The sequence below is a fragment of the Mangifera indica genome, chromosome 17 (genome assembly GCF_011075055.1).
Source record: "Mangifera indica cultivar Alphonso chromosome 17, CATAS_Mindica_2.1, whole genome shotgun sequence".
NCBI lineage: Eukaryota > Viridiplantae > Streptophyta > Magnoliopsida > Sapindales > Anacardiaceae > Mangifera > Mangifera indica.
The window spans coordinates 1,546,062-1,568,614 of NC_058153.1; the positions used below are offsets into that span (position 1 = coordinate 1,546,062).

Below are 22,553 nucleotides of genomic sequence, written 5' to 3' on the forward strand. Positions count from 1 at the left end.
TTTTCTGTTCTATAGCATGCTTGTGCACTTTTGGACTGTACCGAAAGTAAGAATTACTATCCGTTTGTAATATATGCCATGCAAATATGGTTTCATTTCCGATGTATGTAAGATCAAATTTTAACAGTTCAATGATAAAAATTTCCGATCAGTTATTAATCTGCTGCAATAATTTTTGCTAATCAAATCAGCCAGTTACTTCATATATCAAAGTAAATACACTCCTAAAGAGTTTTTGAACCAACATGATTGAACACTGGGAACAACGAAGAGGGAAAGAAAAAGAAAAGAAAATAAAAAGCAGATTCAGAACTTGTAAGGGTTTTCACCTCGAAGTAGCTCTCGCGCTCATGGATGAATGATAGGTGGTGCTTCTCTGTTTCCTATAGGAAGTATAAACGTCATCATATTGACTTGCCTCGTTTGGGTTAGCAGTTGCTCCAAGTCCTAATCTTCCTGAGCTACTGGATCCAGGCATCCGCTCAACACTTCCATCAGCGTACGTTCCTGTTTCTGGGTCTACCTGCAGATTTGGTGGTGGAGGGATGCAAGCCCCTCCCTTGCGAATAGGAGGCTCTCTCTCATACTCATATTCTTCGTCTCCTGAATCAGATTTCAATGGACCTTCAGAAGGATTAACCTCTCCAATCTCTTTAAAGAACTTTGAAACTCTTTCTAGAACCTCAGATGGAGATACATTGGATGGAGGTATAACTGTTGGGATGTCCAGAGGACTCATGGGAGAGTAGGGCACACCGCTACCTATCTGCATCTTTCTGACCATCCCCGGAATAAGACCTGGTGGAAATAAAGGATATGGAGGCAACTTTTCACCGGTGCCAGCAGCTGATTGGTTCAATGGTTGAACTGAAGAATTTAAGGACATGGACCCTGGAAGAGCACCAGTCGGAACAGGAGTTGGAAGAAATTGCTGGTTAGCTAGGGGTGCTGTCACCAAAGGTGGCACTTGCTTATCAGGATGGTCATGGTCTAGAACATTTGGAACAGAACTTCTACCATCAGGCTGCCACTGTGGAGCAATATGGTTTGTTGTTTGGGGATCTCCTGAAGCAGCAGACATTTCTTTCACAGGACCTGAAAAAGAATTAGCCAATGGTCCACCTATCATCTCACCCTCAAGTGCATAAATAACATCTTGATCAAAAACTTCCTTGGAAGCCCAGAACTGTAAGATTTTCTCTAAACGTGACTGATTTTCCTCTTTATTCTGAGGGTTGTGGTAAATCCTTGCAAGCATGGAACCCAATACAGGTCTAAAAGCAAGGGCTTCATTATCAAGTTCACGTGGGTTGGTCCTCCGTTGCAAACTGCAAATCAAGGAATAAAGACATAGGAATATCAACAGGAAATCAACCCTACCATTAAGAAACACATCGCATGTTGGAAGCTGAAAACTAATAAAAAACATTCTGGAAGCAACGCAATGAGAAAACTCTAGGGTGTTTGTATCACAGTAACTATAAAACCCTGTCCTGTAAACACTTGATGGAAATCAGAAGCCAAAGAAAACACCGCTGTGTTCACAAAATTAGTCAGACTGGTGCTGCCCATGATAATGTAATATCATACTTTGAGGTTCAATAACCTAATTTGCTATTCAATGTTTTATTCCTTGATTATGTATTAAATTTAAAGCTAATCCGCCGACCTTAAAGAGGATAAAGAAGTTTCTAGATGATTAATGGGCAGCTAAACTAGAAGTATTACTCTACAAGATTATCAATAACTTTGTTACTTTGTGGGACCTTTAATTTTATTTTGTATGATTTTGTTCATATCAATCAACCAATGGTTTAAGGTTTCTTCAGGATGGAAGGCCATGAAACAAGGTAAAAACCTACCATAAGGGAAAGTTTCTAAGCACAAACCTATAAAAATAAAAACTAGATTAAATTTACATTAGAAGAAAGGCATTCCCAGTGGAAACTGATAAACAAATTGAATCTAATGAGAGAATGATAAGAAAACGTTGTGAGAGAACCATCATCAAACAGCCTAAGGAAATTAAGACCAAAGGGAAACAATGCAGATGAACAAAGCATCAATAAATGCCCAACAAACTGCCAAGTTAAGATATGGTTAAGCTATCAAAATTAAGTGTAAATGGCAGTGTATTAGCAAATAACTGGAAAAATACCTGTCAAAAAGAATGTCATTGGCAAGGTAAATTATATGAAGTTGCCTCTCAGAATCATCAACAGAAAGCACCCTGTCTCCGAGTGCTGCAGCCAGAGCTGGTGCAAATGGGGACCTCTGCATAAACCAAGTCTTGGCACTTTTAATTGACTCTTTGGTACCATTTAGATTAATAAGCACATTGTTAAGCTCCATGGCAACATCAGAAGGAAGTGGACCAGAAAGACCCTTAAAGGGAGGTTCATAATCTGGCCGACCATGACCCACAAAAGGCTTAGGATGCTGATGGTGCTGCTGTTCATAGAATGGTGGAAAAGGAGGTTGGTGCATCTGAGAAGCACCCATCATTGAAGCTGAATTGCCCCCAGCATTCATAGGAGGAGTAGTAAGAGAAGGATTCATCATAGGGTTTGGTGGAGGATGCATACCAGGTACCAAAGTGGGCGGGAATGGATGATTAAAAGGGCCACCTGGGGGATGAGTAGATAACCAAAGTTTGTAACGATAATACCCATGACCCTCACCACCAAAGAGGAAACTGTATGCAGGATTATCTTGTTGCTTTTCACGGATCATGGCTTCAAATTCTGGACCATTCTTAGTAGCATACTCAACAAGTTTGTCTATACGCTTTTGTAGGTCAGGATCAGATGGGGGAGGAGCTGGGGGTGGAGGAGTATCATACAGGCTATGGAAAGGTGAAGGAACCAAGTGAGGGGATAAATGTGAAGGGAATGGGGGGGCAGGGGGTTGCTGCTGTTGCTGTTGAAGATGAAGAAGATGCGGATGGGGATGGAGTTGTTGTTGCTGTTGCATGTGAGGAAGGTAAGGGAACTGTTGGATAGGAAGAGGAGGAAGGAAGGGAGGAGGGATCACTGATGGTGGTAACGGCTGATGTGGAAGATATCCAAACTGTTGCTGCTGCTGCTGCATATTACAGACTGGTCGTTGCTGTTGAGCATATGCTATTGCAGATGCTGCAGCATAATCATGAGGAGGACGGTCCATAACAACTTCTCAGATCCTACAAGAACAAAGAACATACAAGAAGACTTCGGAAAAAAACCCTTTTAAGATCCAATACCATCCATAACTATATAAATCAGCACAGCCATTAAGTCCGTCGAATTATTCTAATAAAAGCTATACAATTATTAATATTCCTCGGCTTTCTTCAAGAAACACTCAAATGCCGAAAAATTCATGCTGTACTTTGTTATATAGAAAGTCAGTCAGTATTTAAGCTATGTCGTATCTCATATATACACATATAAACAGATAATAGAAGTTTCATGTGACCAAGAAAATGGAGTAAATTTTGAAAATTTGAAACGAAACCCTAAGTGTGAAATGATACAGCAGTGAGAAGGAGAATCATTTACATACCTCAACGAAGAACGAGCATCTTACCAACAACAATAGCAGTCCTACTATCTGAACTTAACTCGATTCTATTTAGTACCCGACTGGGTTCGGGTAATATGGGTTTCGGGCGGGTTTTATAACGATTGGGCCCGAATGGACCCAAAGAGTTGGTCAGAAACCCTGCCGTAAACCCTCTTCACCAAGTTCCCCAAACGCTTGCTCTGTACAAATAAAGGCAAAATTGAAGATGTTGACGGAATGAGATTGGCAATGAGCAGTTTGGCTTTGGTATCCTCAGCTACTTCAGCTTGCTCAGCTTTTCTTCTCCGCCCCTTAATGGCCACCGTAAGTTCTTCCCGTTTTGCTTTCTTCAAATTTCATTACTTTCTCATGTCAATTACATTCCCAACATTTAAAAGGTTGCCATTTCATTGGATTGTTTTTACAGTTGCAGTACAGGACTTTTCACACTCGCTTGCCATTTCCTTCGTTTGGTGTTGGAAATAAATACAATAAATGTTGTCTGCTCAAATGCTCAAACAACACCCATAGTTATCATCTTAGAGGCCAACCCAATGCCTTCCGCTTTAATTCTAGAAATATTTTCAGTTATGGGCCTTTAGACTGTGGAATCAGTTTGACTTCACCCAATTCTTCATCCTTTGCTAATAGCTACTTTTCTCGCTTACCAAGTCAAAAAAAGAGTGGAGATAGCTTCCCCTTCAAATTAAAAAAAAATTGGAAACATTCTGAGGTGTTGGCTTCTCCAAATAAGAATAAAATTACAAATTCCAGCAAGTTGTTGTCCGAGGATGTTAATGTCGTGACTTCAGCAAGTGACCAGTTGGTTGGACATTCCAAGCAAGGAGTGAAGCAAAAAATTAAAGTTGATAAGAAAACAAAGCGACCCTCCAGAAGCAAGAAAAACAAGGAACAACTTTCTGCTGGTACTGTTTCGGAAGAAGCTACTGTGGAAAAGAGACCCACCCAGGCTTCAAAGGTTAGCAGTTCTAATTTTGTTGAATAACGGAGATAGTTTCTTTCTCTCCAAATACTTTTACTGACATTTCACTTTTTGTGAAGGCTTCAACTGGGGTCACCCCTGTAGAAGCCCTTGATAGTTCTGTTTCAGCAAAACAGCAGCCCAAGAAGAAAATGGCGAATTCTAGCAGAAAGGGGAAATCTTCCAAGGCAGCTAATGCTGCTTTGCAGAAACAGAAACCGGAGAATGTAGTCATAACTAAGCATCAAGGACAAAACAAGCTAAAGCCGCTATATCCCCCTCCCGGGAAATCTGTTGTGGTGGTTGAGTCTGTTACAAAAGCAAAGATTATTCAGGGATACCTTGGTGATATGTTTGAAGTCTTGCCCAGCTATGGTCATGTCAGGGACTTGGCTGCAAGGTCGGGATCTGTGCGTCCTGATGAGGACTTCAGTATGGTATGGGAGGTCCCGTCTGCTGCCTGGACTCATCTTAAAAGCATCAAGGTGGCTTTGAATAGGTATGTTGTATTATTATTTTTTATTATTTCCAATCAATCAATAGCAAGCAGTATTTATGATGCTACAGAAATGTCTCTACTTTGTTTTAAATAAATGTTATGATGTATGTTGAGTATATAATTGTGGTAAAATTTTCTTTTTTTGGTAAGAGGTGTTTGGTTTGGCCTTTTATCAACTTCACGTGTATTACTTTAGATATAGTATGTTAACACTCTTGAGTCTAGTCTGTTTAGGTTGTTAAATTAATTTTAAAGTTCTGTCATAATTTTTCTGAATTTTCTTATATTGTGTGACTTGGACATCAGAGCAGAAAGTATTATTCTTGCCTCAGATCCTGATCGTGAAGGAGAGGCAATTGCTTGGCACATCATTGAGATGTTGCATCAACAGGGTGATTTATGTGAAAATATTACTATAGCAAGGGTTGTTTTTCATGAAATAACTGAAGCATCCATCAAAAGTGCCTTGCAAGCTCCAAGAGAAGTTGATGTAAATTTGGTTCATGCTTATCTTGCCCGGCGAGCTCTTGATTATTTAATTGGATTTAACATTTCGCCGTTATTGTGGAGGAAACTACCTGGTTGCCAGTCAGCTGGGCGAGTCCAGTCTGCTGCCCTGTCTCTTATATGTGACAGAGAAATGGAAATTGATGGATTTAAACCACAAGAATATTGGACTGTTGAGGTTGAGTTGAACAAAAAAGAGTCAAATTCTTCAGCAGACACCTTTTCTTTTCCAGCTCACCTTACCCATTTCAAATCAAAAAAGTTAAATCAGTACTCAATTGGCTCTCACACAGAGGCAAAGGATATTGAACTAAAGATAAATTCAACAAATTTTCGAGTGATCAGCTCTAAGAAAAGCACAATGAGGAAAAATCCGCCCACACCATATATAACATCAACTCTTCAGCAGGACGCGGCTAACAAATTGCATTTTTCAGCATCTTATACAATGAAGGTTTGGAAGATTTCTGAATATTGATCTTACATCTTCTGAACTTAATAATATTTTTCCCTATAAAATTAAAACTTGATATGTCTGTCTTAGTCACTGCCTTCAGCAATCTGTTATTGATCTGTAACTGCTAATGATGTCATTTTGATACAGTATCATAGCAGTTGTCATCACCTTTTATCTTTTGTGTTATCAAAATTGTTGTTATTCATCTAATGACACTTAATTTGTATTTTCTATGCATGCTCTTATATGCTTCACTGGAGATCCATTGTTTGTTTTGTCATTGAAATTTGATAATCCTATGAGTGCAGCTTGCACAAAAACTTTATGAAGGGGTTCAGTTATCAGAGGGGAAGGCTGCTGGTCTAATAACTTACATGAGAACGGATGGACTGCATGTGGGTATCTCTTTGTCTTCAGATAGTTTTTACTAGGTGCTTGTTACTATGCAGCATCTTCTAGCCTGAATGCCTAATAGTTGCTAGGTTCAAGTAAAAAAAGGTTGCTTCTATATGTGTGATCTCTGTTTAATGATTTCTGAATGTTACTGAACTGCTGGTCATTATTGTTAGGAAAGTTAAAATAAAATAAAATAAAGTGACTGTTACTTAATTTCTCTTTGTTATACAGGTTTGTTGTATGCATTGAGTGGAAAACATTTTTTATTCAGATTGTGTCCATTAGGTGGATAACCTAAGCTTCATGATTCAACTTATTAAATGTTTGATGATGTAATGGCTTTTTTCTAACTTTTGTTTGACACATTTTCAATTTTCTTCTTATGCTTCAATTTAATTTGCTTGACTCTTTATTAACTGATCTGTGAGAAGTAACAAATTTTTAAGTGATAATACTCATCATTTCTTTGGGATTTCTAATAGCACTTCTTTTTATTTTTCTCTTAGATCTCTGATGAAGTTGTTAAGGATATCCGCTCTTTGATCATCGAAAGGTGATATTTGGTTGTTCACTTCATGATCTTTTCTTAAAATTTTTAATTGATTTGCTGTGTATGCTCGGTTGATTGCTTGTGCATCAATATCTGTTCCCTCTTTGATGCTATCTGCAGGACCTCCTGGGGAGATCCTTATCTGTCCAAAATGTTTACCGGCTTAGATTATTCCTTCTGTTTCAATTTTCCCTCTTTGATGATATTTGTGAAAATTTTTAGGGAGTTTACCAGTTTTATTAACTATTCTTTTTCCATGAAACCAATGGATACTTTCTTATCATGAGGCTTGGGTTTGGGGTATCATATTCTTGATTCTTCGCTGGATACCTTTTACAAGGTTAACCGTAAGAGTTGAAGTAGTGGGGTTGCATGGAAATAGTAGTCCCTGCATGTTTGATGTGAAGTATTCAGGAGGAAAAGAAGTTGTTTGAGGGCTTGGTCTTTTCTTCTCTTGTTTAAAAGGATTCAGTTTGTTTTCTCAGGTATGGATCAGATTATGCATCAAAAAATCCTCGAATATATTTTAAAAAGGTGAAGAATGCTCAAGAGGCTCATGAAGCTATTAGGCCCACTGATATGCGGAGGTTACCTGGTACTTAAATAGTTTTTGGAGATTTTGAACAATTTAATCTTTTGGTGAACTCTAACAACAAATTACTGATATATTTTTTCCCTTTCCTATTGGTTCTTAGCTATGCTCACTGGAATTCTAGATGAAGATTCCTTGAAGTTGTTCACTCTCATTTGGTGTCGGACAATGGCATGTCAGATGGAACCTGCAACCATTGGGCAGGTTAGCATGTGAATATTTTTCAGTATTATTACTTGCTTGTGCATTAATACTTCTTCTCAATTAAGTGAGAAAAAATCAAAGTAAAATTAGCAGCATTGTTTATCTACATCTCTAAAAGAGTCTGACAACAGTAGACCTGGTATCCACTACAAATTGAGGGTTTTTTTTTTTTTTTTGGTGTGTATTGATATTGAGAACTGTGCTCATTTTCGTTTGCATCAACTTTAACTTCTTGTGTGTGTCCTCCAGCATTATATTTAAACATGAAAAGAAACTTATGATTTGATATTCCATTATGCTGATGTAAATATATATTGATTTTAGTGAAGTCTTTTGTGTCTTATAAAAAAATAAATTAAAATTTAACTGGCACCAGAATTCTCTTTATCGTTACCTTTTGTTGTGATTGCATCTCAAATATCCATCTGTGCTATTGTTTTACTTCCACGGGTACATTTAATATTAAACTTTTTTGTTATGTTTGTGCTATTCTCTTCTTTCATAATCATCTTGTCTTCATATATTACTATTGCAATTACTTGTTCTGTCTAACATTTTCTGATCTAAGCAGATACAACTGGATATTGGTGATGCTAGTGAGTCCATTGTTTTCCGTTCTTCATGCTCAAAAGTAGAATTTCGTGGATCCCAAGCAGTTTATGAGGTATAATCTATTCTTGATAGGAGTATAATCTTTTGTTCACTTTTACATTTTACTATCTCTTTCACTGTTTCCAGCTTCTGAAGGATATAATAAAGGTCTGACTTTGTTTGCCCTTGTTGATAGAGTTGCAGTGCTTGCTTTGGTGCTTTAGTTTAATTTGGCGCTCAGTTTCATGTTTTCATGTGAGCATTTTTCAAATTTTTATGATTTATCTAGGATGTTAGTGCTGGAGCTATCAGAAATAAGGAAAATGAAGGGAATGATCGTGAAGAAGCTTTCGGAATTCTCAATTCACTGGAGGTAGCAATTTTTATTTCTTTTGCTTTTGACAAATTCAACCACTAGGAAATTAATCATGAAGAAATATAAATAGATACTCCCTGGTCATAGCAGACATCATAAACACTATTATCAGGAGATGACACCATTTTTTTGAAATTGTCCTCCCCCCGACCTGATAAATATGAGTATAACATATCTGTTTCTCTTTCATCTGAAAATGGCATTTCAGCCAAATAATAACAAAAGACCAAGGGACAAAATAGTAAGGATTGGAGACAAGGATAACCTCCATTGAATCACTTTCAATCTACATAAAAGTGACAAATATGATTGTTGTTGTTTTTATAGAAAAACTATTTCAACTTCTTGTTGATGTATTTTACTTTCATGATATTCCATTTTCTGCCCATACTGCAATTACGATTACAATTTAAATTGGAATTAGAGATTAGAGTTAGAATAAGATTAAAATTAGAACCAAGGAGATCAGGGTTAGGAGTGAATAAAAGGTAGGGTTTAGGGGGATTTGGATTATCCTGGGAAAAAACTATTGTAAACAGAGAAGCCTTGTCTTGGAAGGTGCAACACCTTTGAATTCCTCCTGGTGTAGCTCCTGGGAGATTACTCTCATTTGATGCAGTTCAAATAATAATCCAATAACTCCTTTCTAAATTTTATTTACAAACCTGAGGAATCTATCATACTACCCTCTAGTTGACTTCATTTAGATATATCTTGTTCCTTTTTCTTTTCTTAATTGATTTGGAGGTATCATTTTTATTTTTATTATGAATAGATCCTTATAGAACATTCAATTTTTAATTACTAATCGGCCTGGTTTAGACTAGGGCTACATTCGAGTTGAGCTTGCTCGAACTCAAACTCAAGTATGAGGGGTGTTCTACTTACTAAGCTCACTAGCTTGAAAAAATTCGATTTGAATTGACTAAAATAATATTGTTTTGATTAATATGCATCAAAACAACACTATTTTAGTTGTTTTTTATTCGGCTATAATACTAAACCAAGCATAGGCTCGGCTTGACTCTTCCCAAGCAAGTTGATCTTGAACTTGTTTGAGGGGAGCTCGGCAAGCTAATGCCTAAGTTTGAGCTCAACTCCTCTCAAGCTGAGCCGAACTCGAGTACCGTGAGTTTGATTCAGCTCAGATCCAGCCTTAGATGCCACTAGATTTTGGTACCAATATAACTGCTTTCAATTTGAGGTTTTATTTCATAAATCAGCTTTTGATTTTGTTGTCGAATTTTGTCTGTGCTACAAATGGTCTTCTCACATACATTTTTTATTCTTTTAGTCAGGGGAGCCATTGTCTCTTGCTCAAGTGGAACTTAAGCAGCATCATACCCAGCCTCCACCACGCTACTCAGAGGGGTCTCTGGTACATTAATACAAATTTTGTTATGATGTGGAACTTTCTTCCTCCTGCAAATAAGCTGTGGCAGATGATGCTAAAAATTTAACTAAATAAAAAGAAATTGTGTTTGTGCTGAAAGTTTGAACACATAGATAACATAAGTATCTAAATCCAAATCCGTAGATAGCATGAGTATGTAATCCAAATTCATAATAACTTTATTGAGGCCTAAACTGATTAAGAATGACCTTAAGCTAAACTTCTAATCAAATTCATAGATAGCATATATATGTAAATCCACAAATATTACTGGATTGTAAAATTAGATAATTCCTTGATTATGAATCAATTGATTTTCTGCAGCATTTGAATGTTCATCTGTTTCAATTGCTTATCTTCAAGAAACTATATATAATAATTGAGTAAGCATGTGAAAATTGTTAGAAAAGGAGAGTGATCCTTCCAGCTATTGGTTTTGAATATTGATTTCCCCCGCAATTGTTTTAGGCTTATCTATAATATCTTGTATGCATGCACTGAGGAGCTAGATGATAGACAAAATGTGCTTTAATTGCTTCTGTGGTGCTGTTCCATGTTATCTTTTCTCTCATGTTTGGTGTTGTTGCATGTTACAGGTTAGGAAGCTGGAAGAGCTTGGAATTGGAAGACCTTCCACATATGCATCTATATTAAAAGTTTTACAGGTAAGTTATGATGTTAAAAGGATTAAATTTCAAACCTATATCATTTCCATTACTGATTGTCTTTATATAAAGAGGGTGAATTTTTGTGTTTAATAACTCAAAATGTTGCAAATCAACTGGGCTGTCCATTCACATCTAAGGTTGGCTTGAGTGATTTAGTCTGATGGCCATTTCATATGCATATTTTTAAAAGTTTTGACATAAATTATGTTCAGTAATATGCATCTGAACTTCAACAGTCGATAAAGAAAGCACATACAGGAAAGATTAAGGCTGATTTTAGGGTTTATTGTGCTGGAGATTCTTAAGACTGGGGAAGAAATGTTGGTTATAAGGTTTTTCTGGACAGGACCTTGGGAATGAGGCATTCCCTTGGCTAGAAAATGAGGAGACAACAATATTTTGTTTATTGTTATAGAAAGAAAATGTGTGTGTGTGTGTGTGTGTTGTTGTTTAGAGTTAAAAGAAATTATATGTGACTTAGATCTAATTCATCAAAGATGAAGAAACAGAAGCGTTTGGAATGTATGTTAGGAATATGGACTATCTGGTGAACAGTGAGCAATGTTCACTATAAATTCTTGAAGGTGCATTTATTCTCCTTTAGGTTTTTTTTTTCCTTCTTATTTTTGGCTTTGATATTTTTTGTGATTTTACTGCATTTTATGGATGGTAGACCCTTCAGAAACCACTTGCTGATATATTAATGAAGTAGAAATTTGAGAAAAATGATCTTTTTCACTTTTCGCTTTCTTCAGACAATACAACCAGTACTTACTGCTCGAATGCCTATTCTAAACCACCACATTAAAAACGTCTCTTGATCTGCTTTGTTTCCCTTGCTCACAATTGTGCTAATAAAAAGTTCATTGGCAGCTATCACACAGAAGAAGAGTCAATTTTTGGCACTGACAGTGCTTTGCTTTCAGTAGTTACCAAAAGTTTGCCTGATCACAATAAGTTGATTTTATGTTATTGTTCAAAATAAATATTAAACTAATAATAAATACTGTTATTGAACATTGTGGCATTTTTTTTGGATTGTATTTGTATAGCTATTTGGTTTGACACAACATTATTTCCTGGCACCTTCTTCTCTTTTCCAGGATAGAAAATATGTGACAGTGAAAAGCCGTGTGTTGTATCCTGAATTTCGTGGTCGCATGGTATGTCCTGGCCTTGCAAATTCGTCTGTTATTATTACTATTGTTAACTGATTAAATAGTTCACAATATGAAACTCGTGTTGTTAAATGCATATATCAAGACCCTGGAATGACATTTATAGTAGATGCATATTGCATGTTTAATTTCTTAATGTTGAAATGCTACACGTGATGAAATTAATATTGCTTGAAACTGCTAAAAATCACTTGCATATTGTGGGTAGGACTCATTTTCCCTGCTATGGAAGGGGCATATCTGTTGTAGTTACTTTGAAAGAAGTCAATTGCAAAGCTCACAGTTGATGCAATTAGGAATTTACCTTGGGAACTTGCATTTGCCCAAGTATGGACAAATCCATTTCTATCTCAATAAAAATTGGAGCTTTATTTGTTGCCCTGTCAAATGAGCTGACCGGGCTTACTTATGTTTTTTATGGTAGTTCTCTCAAGTTTTTCTGCCTTTCTGTTGTACATCAACATGACACCTGTTACTTGTTTTGTGTTTGATGTATCATCCCTGAAAAATAGTTATGCTTGTATGGTTCCTATCTTTTGCTCTGTTTTCTTCTTTGACCTCATATATACTTGTCACTTTTTGGTATGGATAAGTGGGTATATTATGCTTGTTTTGGGCTGATCTGTAGGTGTCAGCATTTCTCTCTCACTATTTCTCGGAGGTGACAGACTACAGTTTTACTGCTGATATGGAGACTGAAGTATGTTAATGAAATGTTTTTTTAGTTGTTACTTAATAGTATTTTCAATTTATTATGCTTTAAATAGTGGTTGCTTCTGCTGCTATAGTTTAATGGTTTTTTTTTCTTTCTGATAAATAGTTGTGTTGAAATATGATATTATGTATTGTCGCAATTGTAGGTTGCTTATATGCCTATAAACTATGGATCACTTTCTTTTCTACCGCTTGCTGATGACCTTTCTGCATCTATACATTTTGCTTTCAGCTTGATAATGTTTCTGCTGGCTTAACTGAATGGAAAGGCCTTCTTAGGGATTATTGGACAAGATTCAGTTCATATTGTACCCGTGCTCAAAGTGTACATATTCATCAAGTATGGTTGGGGTCTTGTTGCAGTAAACCCATGAGTTTGCTTTTTCTGTTGAATGTTTCTGATTCCTCTCTCTCTCTCTCTCTTTAATTCTAATAATTATTGATATTTTTAAATGTTTTTGCAGGTGGAAAAGATGTTGGAGAAAACATTTGGGGACTTTTTGTTTGCTTCTCTCCCCAATAAAGACAGGAAATGTCCAGGGTATTGATGTTTTACCAATTCTTTGTTCTTTGTGGGATATTCAGTTATTAACTTGGAACAGATGTCATTGTGAAGAATATACTTTCTGTTTGTTAGGATGGTTACAAAGAAACTTCTCAAATGAATAATTGCATCTTGGTTTTAAACCTAGAGAATGCATCCCTTACTTGAACTGCTAAGTTCCTCCCAGATATATATGCTTGTTCTCCTTCCCATAACTGACTAAGTGATTCTTGACCTAAACTTCAAGAGACTTGGTAAAAAAGTTAGTCTTGCAAGGCATGATACTCTGAAGATCAGAGTCTGTATTTTGTGCTTGTTCCCTTAAGAAATTGTGAATCACATCAGATAGTGCTCCCTCATATTATGATTTCATAATACATATCAAATTTTGACCCCTTCTACTTATGTCTTTTCAACTCTATTTCATACAAAAGTACTGATGTAACAAATGTTCTGCCATTGTCATGTTAATTACCGCACTATCACATCACCTATATAATTGTGATTTACCAATTTTCACATGAGTTGGTCAGAACAAGTTTGTAATAGTAGCATACTCTTATTTTAATCATTATTAGTCTTTTGAATTGCTTCGTGTAATCTCTCTTTTTCAGCTGCACTGAAGGCACTTTGATTTTTAAAGTAAGTAGATTTGGTGCAGGCTATTTTATAGGCTGTAATCAACACCCAAAATGCAAGTAAGTATCAAACTATATGATATAAGCTTATTTGCATTATGAGTTCTGATTATTATCATGGTGGCTCCCATCTTTTTCTCTCTCTGCTTCTGCACGTGTGTCCCCAATTCTGCTTAATATCATGTTGTTCATCATGCTATGTGCCATTTTATGTTTCATGCACATCAGTTTTACAGTAAATGTGCGCTTGATATGACAATTTTTTACTGTATATACCTGTTGCTATTGGTAAAATATTTATTGATCTATTTTTGGTCAAGAAAGTTATACTGATAGTTTCATGAAAAATTCATTATTCAAATCTCATATGATATATTTGAGTTGCTGTTAATACTTGAATTATTTGCATTGGTCTACAGTTATATAGCCAGGACACTATATGGTGATGATGATGATGAAGAAGATGCTCCACAAAAGAACACTAACATTGATGAGCCAAAATTAATTGGTCTTCATCCAGTTTCAAATGAGAAGGTTTGCTTCAAATTTTACTCTTCTTTGTCTATGGGACTGGTGATTTGTTATCTTGCTTTGAATGAGTTGCATAATTTAATAAACTGAAGATGGAAATAATTTCTTTCAGGTTCTTTTGAAGAAGGGTCCTTATGGATTCTATGTACAGCTTGGTGAAGATAGGACGGGTTATTTGCCCAAAAGGGCCACTGCTTCCCATGTAAGGCTGTTTCTTTTAGTACTGCAAATGCTTGTATTGCCACTTTGTTGATAGTAATTCATTAAACAAATGTAAAACTGGATGAGATATATCTTTTTTTAGATTAAGGATGTGGACTCTATTACTCTTGAAGACGCGCTGGAGCTGCTGCGTTACCCTTTGACATTAGTAAGTTCATCCCTGTGCGATTGTTTCTGTGGTCTTTATTAGTAATATTCTTTTTGTTTCCGATTAAAAAAAAAAAAACTGGTTTCGTTTGTTAATCTCTATATTGATTTATGTTTATGTATGTGTTGGGTTGTTCTTAAACTCATTTATGTTATCATTTGTTAGGGAAACCATCCAAAGGATGGACATCCAGTTATATTAAAGCATGCAAAGGCTGGATTTTCTGTTAGACATCGACGCACTATAGCTTCCGTTCCAAAGGTACAAAATTGAAAATAAAAAAGTTATCTTTATGATTCTCTGTAACTACCCAAACCTTCACCTTCATCAATTTTGGAATGTGTTGTTCAAAGCATTGTTACCAAATTATAGTGTGATTAATGGAAAAAAAAACTGATGGATTTTCCCTACAATAATTTTGGTTTTTTTTTTTCATTTTTGAATTACGAGTGCAGAATATGAAAGTGAAGGACATCACTCTAGAGAGGGCATTGGAACTTTTGTCGAGTAAAGATGTAAGAGTATGTGGCCGACCTAAGAGTAAGCCGAAGGTTGAAGAACCCTTGGAGGCCATGTAGCTTCGTAAGTAGGATTGCCCACAATTGAGCCTGTGTTCTGACATTGCATCCACAGCTGAAATCGTGAATTTATAGAAGAAAATCTACGTGCACTTGGGCATCGTACGATTTTTTGATGACTCGAGCCCATAAGGTGTGTATAACTGCCACTGCAATGACCAAATTTGTTGTAGTTAATCTCTATTTTGATATCCATTTATCAATGATGCAAGGGCTCAACCAATTTTCTTATACCCAGGAGATGTACTCATAAGTAATTCAGGCTGAAAATTCTTTGATTTTTATTACTGGTTAATTTCATTAAATCTCTTCATAATTTCTGTGCATTGCTGTGTATAGTATAAGAAAGAAACTGAGTAGCTTTGATTTGTAGTTTTTTCTGGCTGTCAAAAGCTGCAAAATAAGGATAGTGGGTGTCCATAATTGAACTTGGAGTTTGTCTATCTATTTTAATGTGAATGTAACACCCACAGATTCCGGACAAAACAGATGGGAGATGTCGTTTAAACATATACATCTTGAACTATTTGGAAAATAATAACCGAAGATTGATTAAATTGCTTGTGGGTGCAAAGCCTAAAGTTAAGATTACGATGGATTGTGATTACATACTGTTGGGTCCAAGTTAAAAGTTCGATAGGTTGTGTACCAAGCAAGAAAAATATATTATCGGTATCTTAATTAAACGGACAATTAAATATACGAATATTTTATATTTATTTATTTATACAAATTAATATAATAACATATGATTTAGACGATGTGTATATTGACATGTATTTATATGGATAAAATGGTAAGGAATATAATTGAAGAATGTTCTGAACTCTCTTGATACATGCTGGGACCGAAAAAGCCTTTTGAAACATATGGTCAATTTAATTAACTACAAAATCTAAACGTTCTCCCAACTTGTTTTGACCCTTATCAAGCCGAAAGGTTTAACGAGCTTTCATCATTCAGAGCATTGTGTAAGCTGAGGATCACTGATAGACTCCTGCAAAAGAAACAAAGAGGCTCGGTTAGTAATGCGTCAGGTTTTATATACCAATCACGCCATGTACAATCAGTTTTAAGTATTTAATTACAAGGATGATATATTATTTTAATTTTTAGTTAATACTTAAAATTATGACATTATCTGTTACTAGATGAGAATAGATAAAATAAACTTACATCTATGGAGACTTGGCTTTGGAAGGGGAGTTGCCTGAGCCGCCAACAAACAGAGGGTTCAAGGTTTCTTCAGCAAATGCTCTCAATCTATTAAGTTCTGGCAAAACAACTTTACCAAGATCTGGTCTGTCTTTCCGCCTTAACTCAGCACACTGAAGGGACAACTTAGCAAATGACAGTGCCTCTTCAACAGGCCAGTCGGGCACAGCCGGGTCCAACAACTCTTCGAAACTGCCCTTCTCGATAGCTCGTCCTACATGGTGCGTCAACCCCATTGGAGGCCTGGCTGTTATCAGTTGCAGAAACATAATTCCAAGCGAGTATATATCAGACTTGGTGCCAAGCATCCCAGTTTGCTGATACTCGGGATCTATATAGCAAAATGTTCCTGCTGTTGATGTCATCCGATACTGTGTCACATTGTCAGCCACAGAAGGTGGGACGAGCCTGGCCAATCCAACATCACTGATCTTGCTTACGAAGTTGCGATCAAGCAAGATGTTGGCTGGTTTCAGGTCGCGATGCACAAGGGGTTCAGGTTTTGCCTGGTGAAGAAACAGTAAGGCTGTCCCAATTTCAGCGGCGATTTTAAATCTTAGCTGCCATGACAGAGCTGGGGTGTTTCCCCGCCGGAACAAGCGGTCCTCTAAGCTTCCGTTCGCCATAAACTCATAAACTAAACACCCATATTCTGGGCAGGCTCCCAGAAGGAGAACCATGTTAGGGTGTCTTACGCTGCTCAATATTTCAACCTGCAAATATTGCATACATGGGCAATTTATGTTATGATTATGAGGAAATTTTTGACATGTTTATGTATCACGGTATCAGCTACCTCTTGCTGAAACTGGGCTCTTCCCTGAGCTGCATCTGGGCGTAAAACCTTGATTGCAACAGGTGTATGGTCCAGATTACCCTCGTATACTGGCCCATAACCTCCTTCTCCAATCTTGCGGGAGCTTGAGAAGAATTCTGTTGCAGCTTCAATTTCATCGATGGAGTACTTTCTGTATCTAGTATCTGTAAGTGCCAGAGCATTTAGTGCTCTCTTCTTTTCTTCTATTTGTTTCTGTGCTTTCATTTCAGTGCTTATTCTTTTCTGTGCTTCAAGTTCTGCAATTCTTCGAGCAGCTTCTGCTGCTTCTAAGGCTGCTTTTGATTTGGCTCTCTCCCTTTCCGCCATGGCTATTGCAGCTTCCCCAGCGAGGCGCACCTCTTCTAATCTCCGTTCTTCTTCCATTTTCCAGCGTTGGAGTTCATTTGCCCTTTGTTTAGCTGTGATTGCTTCTTTGCAGGCAGTGTTGTACATTTCCATAGTTCGTTTGAGTTCCAGCTTTAGCCTCCTCATCTCAGCTTCCACTTCATCAGCTGTTTGAGATGCCGATGAGAGTCTCTCATAATCCTGTGAGACTGATGAGAAATCACTCAGGGAGTTGCAATCCAATGATCTTCTTCCAATGTGAATTGATTCAACACTCTGGTTGCTGTCCATATCTGAATAATTAGAGAGCCTTGGAGGGGTTCGCCCTCCTGTGCTGTAGCCATCATAGATTGCTGGAAATATGCGGTCAATGCTCGGCCTTCCACTGCTCACAAACGATATATCTGACTCCGGTTGAGGAAGTTCACCATATGATTTACCATTTGAGCCTTTTCTAGTAAAAGGAGACCTGAAGAAATCTGAATCCTCAGATGATTTTCGTGACGGTGCCTCCAATTGTGGCCCAGAGGCTGATCATCCATCCAGTCATGACAAACATTACATCAATTAATGTCTATAATTGCATTGAACTTAAACAAAACCAGGCAATTGAAGCAGCACCTCTTGTACTTTGTCTCTCTGGTTGAGGTGGTCTTATGCTTCCATGATTTGCAAGTAATTGGTTATGCAGTGGAGAGAGACAAGGGGTGGGGCGTGAGGCTGATCGTATCGATGAAATCTTCCCTTTAGAAATCACAAATACTGTGCAAAAATCCGGTGCCCCCTTAGATACGTTACCAGGTGTGTCAGTCTGCTTGAATCTTTTGAGACAAAACATTGCTAGAGTTACTGAAGTTTACCATTAAAATTCCTTGTTTAGCATCATCCAATTCATTCAGATGGTTGAATAGCCAGATGGGTTCCAAATAAACAAAAAAAATTGGTAGCAGAAGTACTGACCTTAGAAAGCCTCTATTGGAGGAGGCACCAATAACCAGAGTCCCAATTGCAGTCTGAGAAATGAATTCAATTAAAGCTTTTGACACATCAGTGTCCTCCAGCACCACATCTCTGCAATTTATCTGTATGTAAATCAGGAGAAGTTGAGTAATAGCAAGTAACAAATAGAAAGAAAGGAAGAAAAATATGAAGCAAAAGTAGATGTTACATGTCTTACATCTTTTCTAGAGCAAAAACAACGAAAAGTCAGGAAGATTTCCTTAGTCTGTGGATCAGGATCTTTACATCCCAATGAACCATCATCATTTGTATCAGAAATTTGCTTAATCCCTGCAGCAATATTGAATCCCATTAAGAAAAAATGGATAAATAAAATGTTTGAGATGGTATGGGACAGAGTGACATACTGGGTGTTGAAAGAGAAGGCAAAATAGAAGGTGCTGGAGATGACTTGAGGAGCTTGACATGAATGAGAATGACTGTGTCTCCTTTGTGTAAGATATTATCAATAACCCACTTAATGGCATTTTGGCTGCCTTTGCCTTTGCCTATTGCAACGGCTACCAAACCATGAGCTTCTTTCTTCTCCGGCATAGCAGTTTTTGCCATCTCTTCCTTCTGAACCCAGAAAACTACTATGCTTGTATTAATGTACAACCCCTTTGATTGGATTCAGATATGAATTTGATGGCTGTTGATGCACATAGGCTTCTTGTCTCTCTCAAGAGGTGAAAGAGAGACAAGAATGAAAACCTAGCTAACCCACAGCTTAATGCATGCCTCCATTGTTAGTCTATTTATGTATTTGTTACAGCTTACATCAACAAGAAGATTCCTCCTTGTTTTAGCTAATTTGATTTTTTCAAACTACATCTCTCCCTTTTGTTAGAAATTTCCCATCATTTTCGAGACATTCAGATGCTTTGACCTCTGACATATCTATATTGTCACCTCTTCTTTTAACATTAAATCATATTGCCTCAATTAGTAAAATAAAGTCACAGGTTTGTTGTAACTGATATTCAATTTAACCTCATTCAGACCTGTGTCACATTTGACATTCATATAAAATTATATTGTCTATATTACAGAAGAAACCCCCACATTCTTCCTTCTTCATTCACCTTCTCCTCCTTCATTAATGAATGAATATATCTTTCAAGTAAAAATAGGTTAAGCTTCATCAATAACATTTGGATACAGAAGAATAATAACGTATACTGAGGTACATCTCGATAAAGTCTCTAGTTATTGCATTTACAACGAGGGATGTTCCCTTCCTTCTATACATGAAGGATGAAGATCATAGTTACACAAATCACAAGAGAATGTCCAGAACCTCCCTGGCTTTTTGCAGAAGTCACACACATAAGCTTCAGCCATGTCGAGTTTTAGTTTGTGTTCATGCTTTGCATCTTTAACTAATTGAGGTAATGCATCTCCTTCCTTTTTCAAGCTTGCTTTTATTTCATTAATCCTTGATTCTGTAAATGGGAAAGCCTTAGCACCATACAAGGAGATTATGTCCTTCCCATTTGTGTTGATTGTCTTCCCATCTGGTCCAATTAGGACTAAAGCTGGAATCCCTTTGATCTTGAAGATCCTACAAAGGTCTTGTCTCATCCTGTCCTCGTATGGAATAGCTAGCCATGGCATACTGCTTAAATTTAGATCAAATTCTTTGTGATCTCGGTCTGTAGAGACCAAAACAATTTCAAAGCATTGATCTGTGATAGTTTCGAGCTCCTTGTACACCTCAATGAGTTGAGTAGTGAAGGATCGGCAGGGAGGGGACCAGTGTGCACCAAAGTAAAGGCCTATTGTCTTACCAACAAGTTCAGACAATGTTATCTGCAGTAGATGAAGTAAGTCAAAATTATGACAACCACTGGAAAACAACTATGAAAAACATTTTGTACCTTACTATAATCTCGAGAAATGACATAATCTCGTCCTTTACGTGCCAAAAGTTCTTCCAATTTTCCTCCTTGGCGTTTAGAGTCATCAAGAGCCTTCAATTCTTCTTTTCTCAGCCTAGTGAATGGAAATGCGTCGGCACCATAGTCTTCAATAAATCCAATCAAGTCTTCTTCAATTAATACTCTGTCTGAAGCTAATGGAATAAGTGAAGGGATGCGATCGACTTGATACCTATTTCTCAATTCTTTATGGAAGGTTACATCAAATGGAACAGCAAGCCATGGCATGCACTTGAAATGTTCCTCAAATCCAGTCTCATCATTATCAAAGGAAATGAAGACAACCTCGACCTCTTGACCTCTTGCTCTTAGCGTGTCATACAGTTGCACCAGTTGTGGGGTAAAAGATTTGCAAGGCCTACACCAGTTTGCAGAAAAAAAGAGACAAATTGTCTTCCCACGACATGAAGATAAGGGCACCTATATGTAAGATCAAGAGACGACTACATAAATCTGTTGGTTTTTGTTTACCTTAATTTTTTCAGCAAGCAAAAGGAAACATCAAGAACATAGACAATAGAAGAACAAAGCCAACATATATACATGTAAATCCATGTTATGTTAAAATAACACAAATCATATATTATTTTATTACAGAGAAGGTTGAAGTAGTTGCAATAATGGAAGAATCAGAGAAATAAAAAGGGTAGTGAAGGGGTTACCTTTCCTTTACCGGAAAGAAGGAAATCAACACCATGAGATGCTAAGATAGTGAGGAAGTCGGTGCTATCAATAGCTTTGGCTTGATTCTCAGGCCCTGCCATTAGAACTACTGGTAAAAGCTGGTTTCCCCTCTCTTATATATCTCTCTCTTGATCAATAACAAAACATAAACTCAGAAAGAAACCCCAATACGGCTCAAAAGATATTGCGTTCCATAACTAGAATGCATTATAAAGCATTGAAGCCTCAACTTTATTGCAGGAATTTAAACCTTTTTCACCATATTACCAACATGCAGTCCTTAATATATTCTGTTCAAACACTTTCTCTCCACTTAATTTTTATTTCTGGGTCTAAAACAAAGAGTGGGTATTCAGAGTTGGTTAGTAAGAATCAGGTTCTAAATTCTGTAGGAATCCAGATTCTACATGAACACAAGTTGATCAGAGGCTGGTGAGTAATTTAAAAAAAAAAAATTATTCCTTGTGGAGTATGATTGAAAAATCAATCAAAAAACATGTTATAATCTCAAAAGCGAACCATCAGGCAAATTACAGAGATCAATCAGACAGACAGACAGACAGAGCACAATTGCTGTGAAGTAAAAAAGCATCAAATTTACCTTCAAATTCGGATTCTGCTAATGTATAGAACTGGGTCTGGAAGAGAGAGACACAGAGAAACGGAACGGTGAAGATGAATAAAGAAAAGACACCCCAGTAAGACAGAAAAGTATTCACTTTGAATGCGCAACTCTACTCAACTGAGCTTGCTATCTTTGGGAGTATCAAGCAGTTTTTCCTTTGCATAGAAATTAACTTGAGGCTCACGCACAGGGATATGCCAATTTCCTCGGAATTAGATACTGAATTCTGTACCTTTACCTTATCTTGTATTTCTCTATCCAGCTAGCTCAGCATCAGCATCAGCCTCAGCCCATCTCGTCTCATTATTTTATATTATTCCAGCTTCTATGGGGTGCTTGCGTGTTCATTTTTAACGCATATTTCGCAGAATCTGGTTGGGATATCACGAAATCCTTTATTTCCCCTCTCATCCTCGCACGCGTATCACATCATCTAATTTTATTTTTTAATTCCACCTAAATGTTCATTAAAAAATGATGGATGTATTCGAATCCGCGCGGGTTTGGTTAGAGTGAGTTTACCTCGAGTTTGAAATTTTAATATAATAATTTAATTTAAGACTGTTTATTTATTTATTTAATAATATTATTTATTTATTGATAACATTATTTATATT

At 36.9% G+C, this 22,553-nt stretch overlaps 4 protein-coding genes across 4 annotated transcripts; 1 reads left to right on the plus strand and 3 right to left on the minus strand.

Annotated features, from left to right (window-relative positions):
• Positions 1-132: 132 nt before the first annotated feature.
• On the minus strand, positions 133-3,685 carry LOC123200326 (calcium homeostasis endoplasmic reticulum protein-like). Its single transcript, XM_044615477.1, has 3 exons — positions 3,544-3,685; positions 2,159-3,181; positions 133-1,328 (listed from the first exon to the last, which is right to left on the minus strand). Exons 2-3 carry the CDS (start codon positions 3,163-3,165, stop codon positions 326-328), a joined length of 2,010 nt encoding a protein of 669 aa, XP_044471412.1. The 5' UTR covers positions 3,166-3,181; positions 3,544-3,685; the 3' UTR covers positions 133-325.
• A 50-nt stretch (positions 3,686-3,735) lies between these two features.
• On the plus strand, positions 3,736-15,627 carry LOC123200325 (DNA topoisomerase 1-like). The gene is made up of 22 exons (XM_044615476.1): positions 3,736-3,867; positions 3,971-4,522; positions 4,606-5,024; positions 5,331-5,985; positions 6,297-6,383; positions 6,891-6,937; positions 7,420-7,529; positions 7,630-7,730; positions 8,302-8,394; positions 8,611-8,694; positions 9,992-10,075; positions 10,687-10,755; positions 11,862-11,921; positions 12,565-12,636; positions 12,883-12,990; positions 13,115-13,191; positions 13,809-13,892; positions 14,252-14,366; positions 14,476-14,565; positions 14,668-14,733; positions 14,899-14,994; positions 15,189-15,627. Exons 1-22 carry the CDS (start codon positions 3,781-3,783, stop codon positions 15,309-15,311), a joined length of 3,279 nt encoding a protein of 1,092 aa, XP_044471411.1. The 5' UTR covers positions 3,736-3,780; the 3' UTR covers positions 15,312-15,627.
• Positions 15,628-16,063: 436 nt separating this feature from the next.
• Positions 16,064-19,392, minus strand: LOC123200691 (U-box domain-containing protein 35-like). Its single transcript, XM_044616024.1, has 7 exons — positions 19,056-19,392; positions 18,866-18,978; positions 18,649-18,770; positions 18,310-18,509; positions 17,323-18,218; positions 16,488-17,239; positions 16,064-16,308 (listed from the first exon to the last, which is right to left on the minus strand). The coding sequence occupies exons 1-6, from the start codon at positions 19,255-19,257 to the stop codon at positions 16,490-16,492; spliced, it is 2,283 nt and encodes a 760-aa protein (XP_044471959.1). The 5' UTR covers positions 19,258-19,392; the 3' UTR covers positions 16,064-16,308; positions 16,488-16,489.
• Positions 19,393-19,804: 412 nt separating this feature from the next.
• On the minus strand, positions 19,805-22,306 carry LOC123200690 (probable nucleoredoxin 3). The gene is made up of 4 exons (XM_044616023.1): positions 21,913-22,306; positions 21,290-21,438; positions 20,568-21,047; positions 19,805-20,499 (listed from the first exon to the last, which is right to left on the minus strand). Exons 2-4 carry the CDS (start codon positions 21,389-21,391, stop codon positions 19,906-19,908), a joined length of 1,176 nt encoding a protein of 391 aa, XP_044471958.1. The 5' UTR covers positions 21,392-21,438; positions 21,913-22,306; the 3' UTR covers positions 19,805-19,905.
• Positions 22,307-22,553: the final 247 nt, after the last annotated feature.

Coding starts and splice junctions, on each gene's coding strand:
- LOC123200326 (XM_044615477.1), bottom strand. CDS start 3,165: ATGGACCGTCCTCCTCATGATTATGCTGCAGCATCTGCAATAGCATAT. Junction 1,329..2,158: donor AATGACATTCTTTTTGACAG/GTATTTTTCCAG, acceptor CTTGATTTGCAG/TTTGCAACGGAGGACCAACC.
- LOC123200691 (XM_044616024.1), bottom strand. CDS start 19,257: ATGGCAAAAACTGCTATGCCGGAGAAGAAAGAAGCTCATGGTTTGGTA. Junction 18,510..18,648: donor TCCAATAGAGGCTTTCTAAG/GTCAGTACTTCT, acceptor TTGTCTCAAAAG/ATTCAAGCAGACTGACACAC. Junction 17,240..17,322: donor GAGCCCAGTTTCAGCAAGAG/GTAGCTGATACC, acceptor CAATATTTGCAG/GTTGAAATATTGAGCAGCGT.
- LOC123200690 (XM_044616023.1), bottom strand. CDS start 21,391: ATGGCAGGGCCTGAGAATCAAGCCAAAGCTATTGATAGCACCGACTTC. Junction 21,048..21,289: donor TTCTTTCCGGTAAAGGAAAG/GTAACCCCTTCA, acceptor TCTTACATATAG/GTGCCCTTATCTTCATGTCG. Junction 20,500..20,567: donor TTTCTCGAGATTATAGTAAG/GTACAAAATGTT, acceptor CATCTACTGCAG/ATAACATTGTCTGAACTTGT.
- LOC123200325 (XM_044615476.1), top strand. CDS start 3,781: ATGAGATTGGCAATGAGCAGTTTGGCTTTGGTATCCTCAGCTACTTCA. Junction 8,395..8,610: donor GATCCCAAGCAGTTTATGAG/GTATAATCTATT, acceptor TGATTTATCTAG/GATGTTAGTGCTGGAGCTAT. Junction 12,637..12,882: donor CTGCTGATATGGAGACTGAA/GTATGTTAATGA, acceptor TTTTGCTTTCAG/CTTGATAATGTTTCTGCTGG.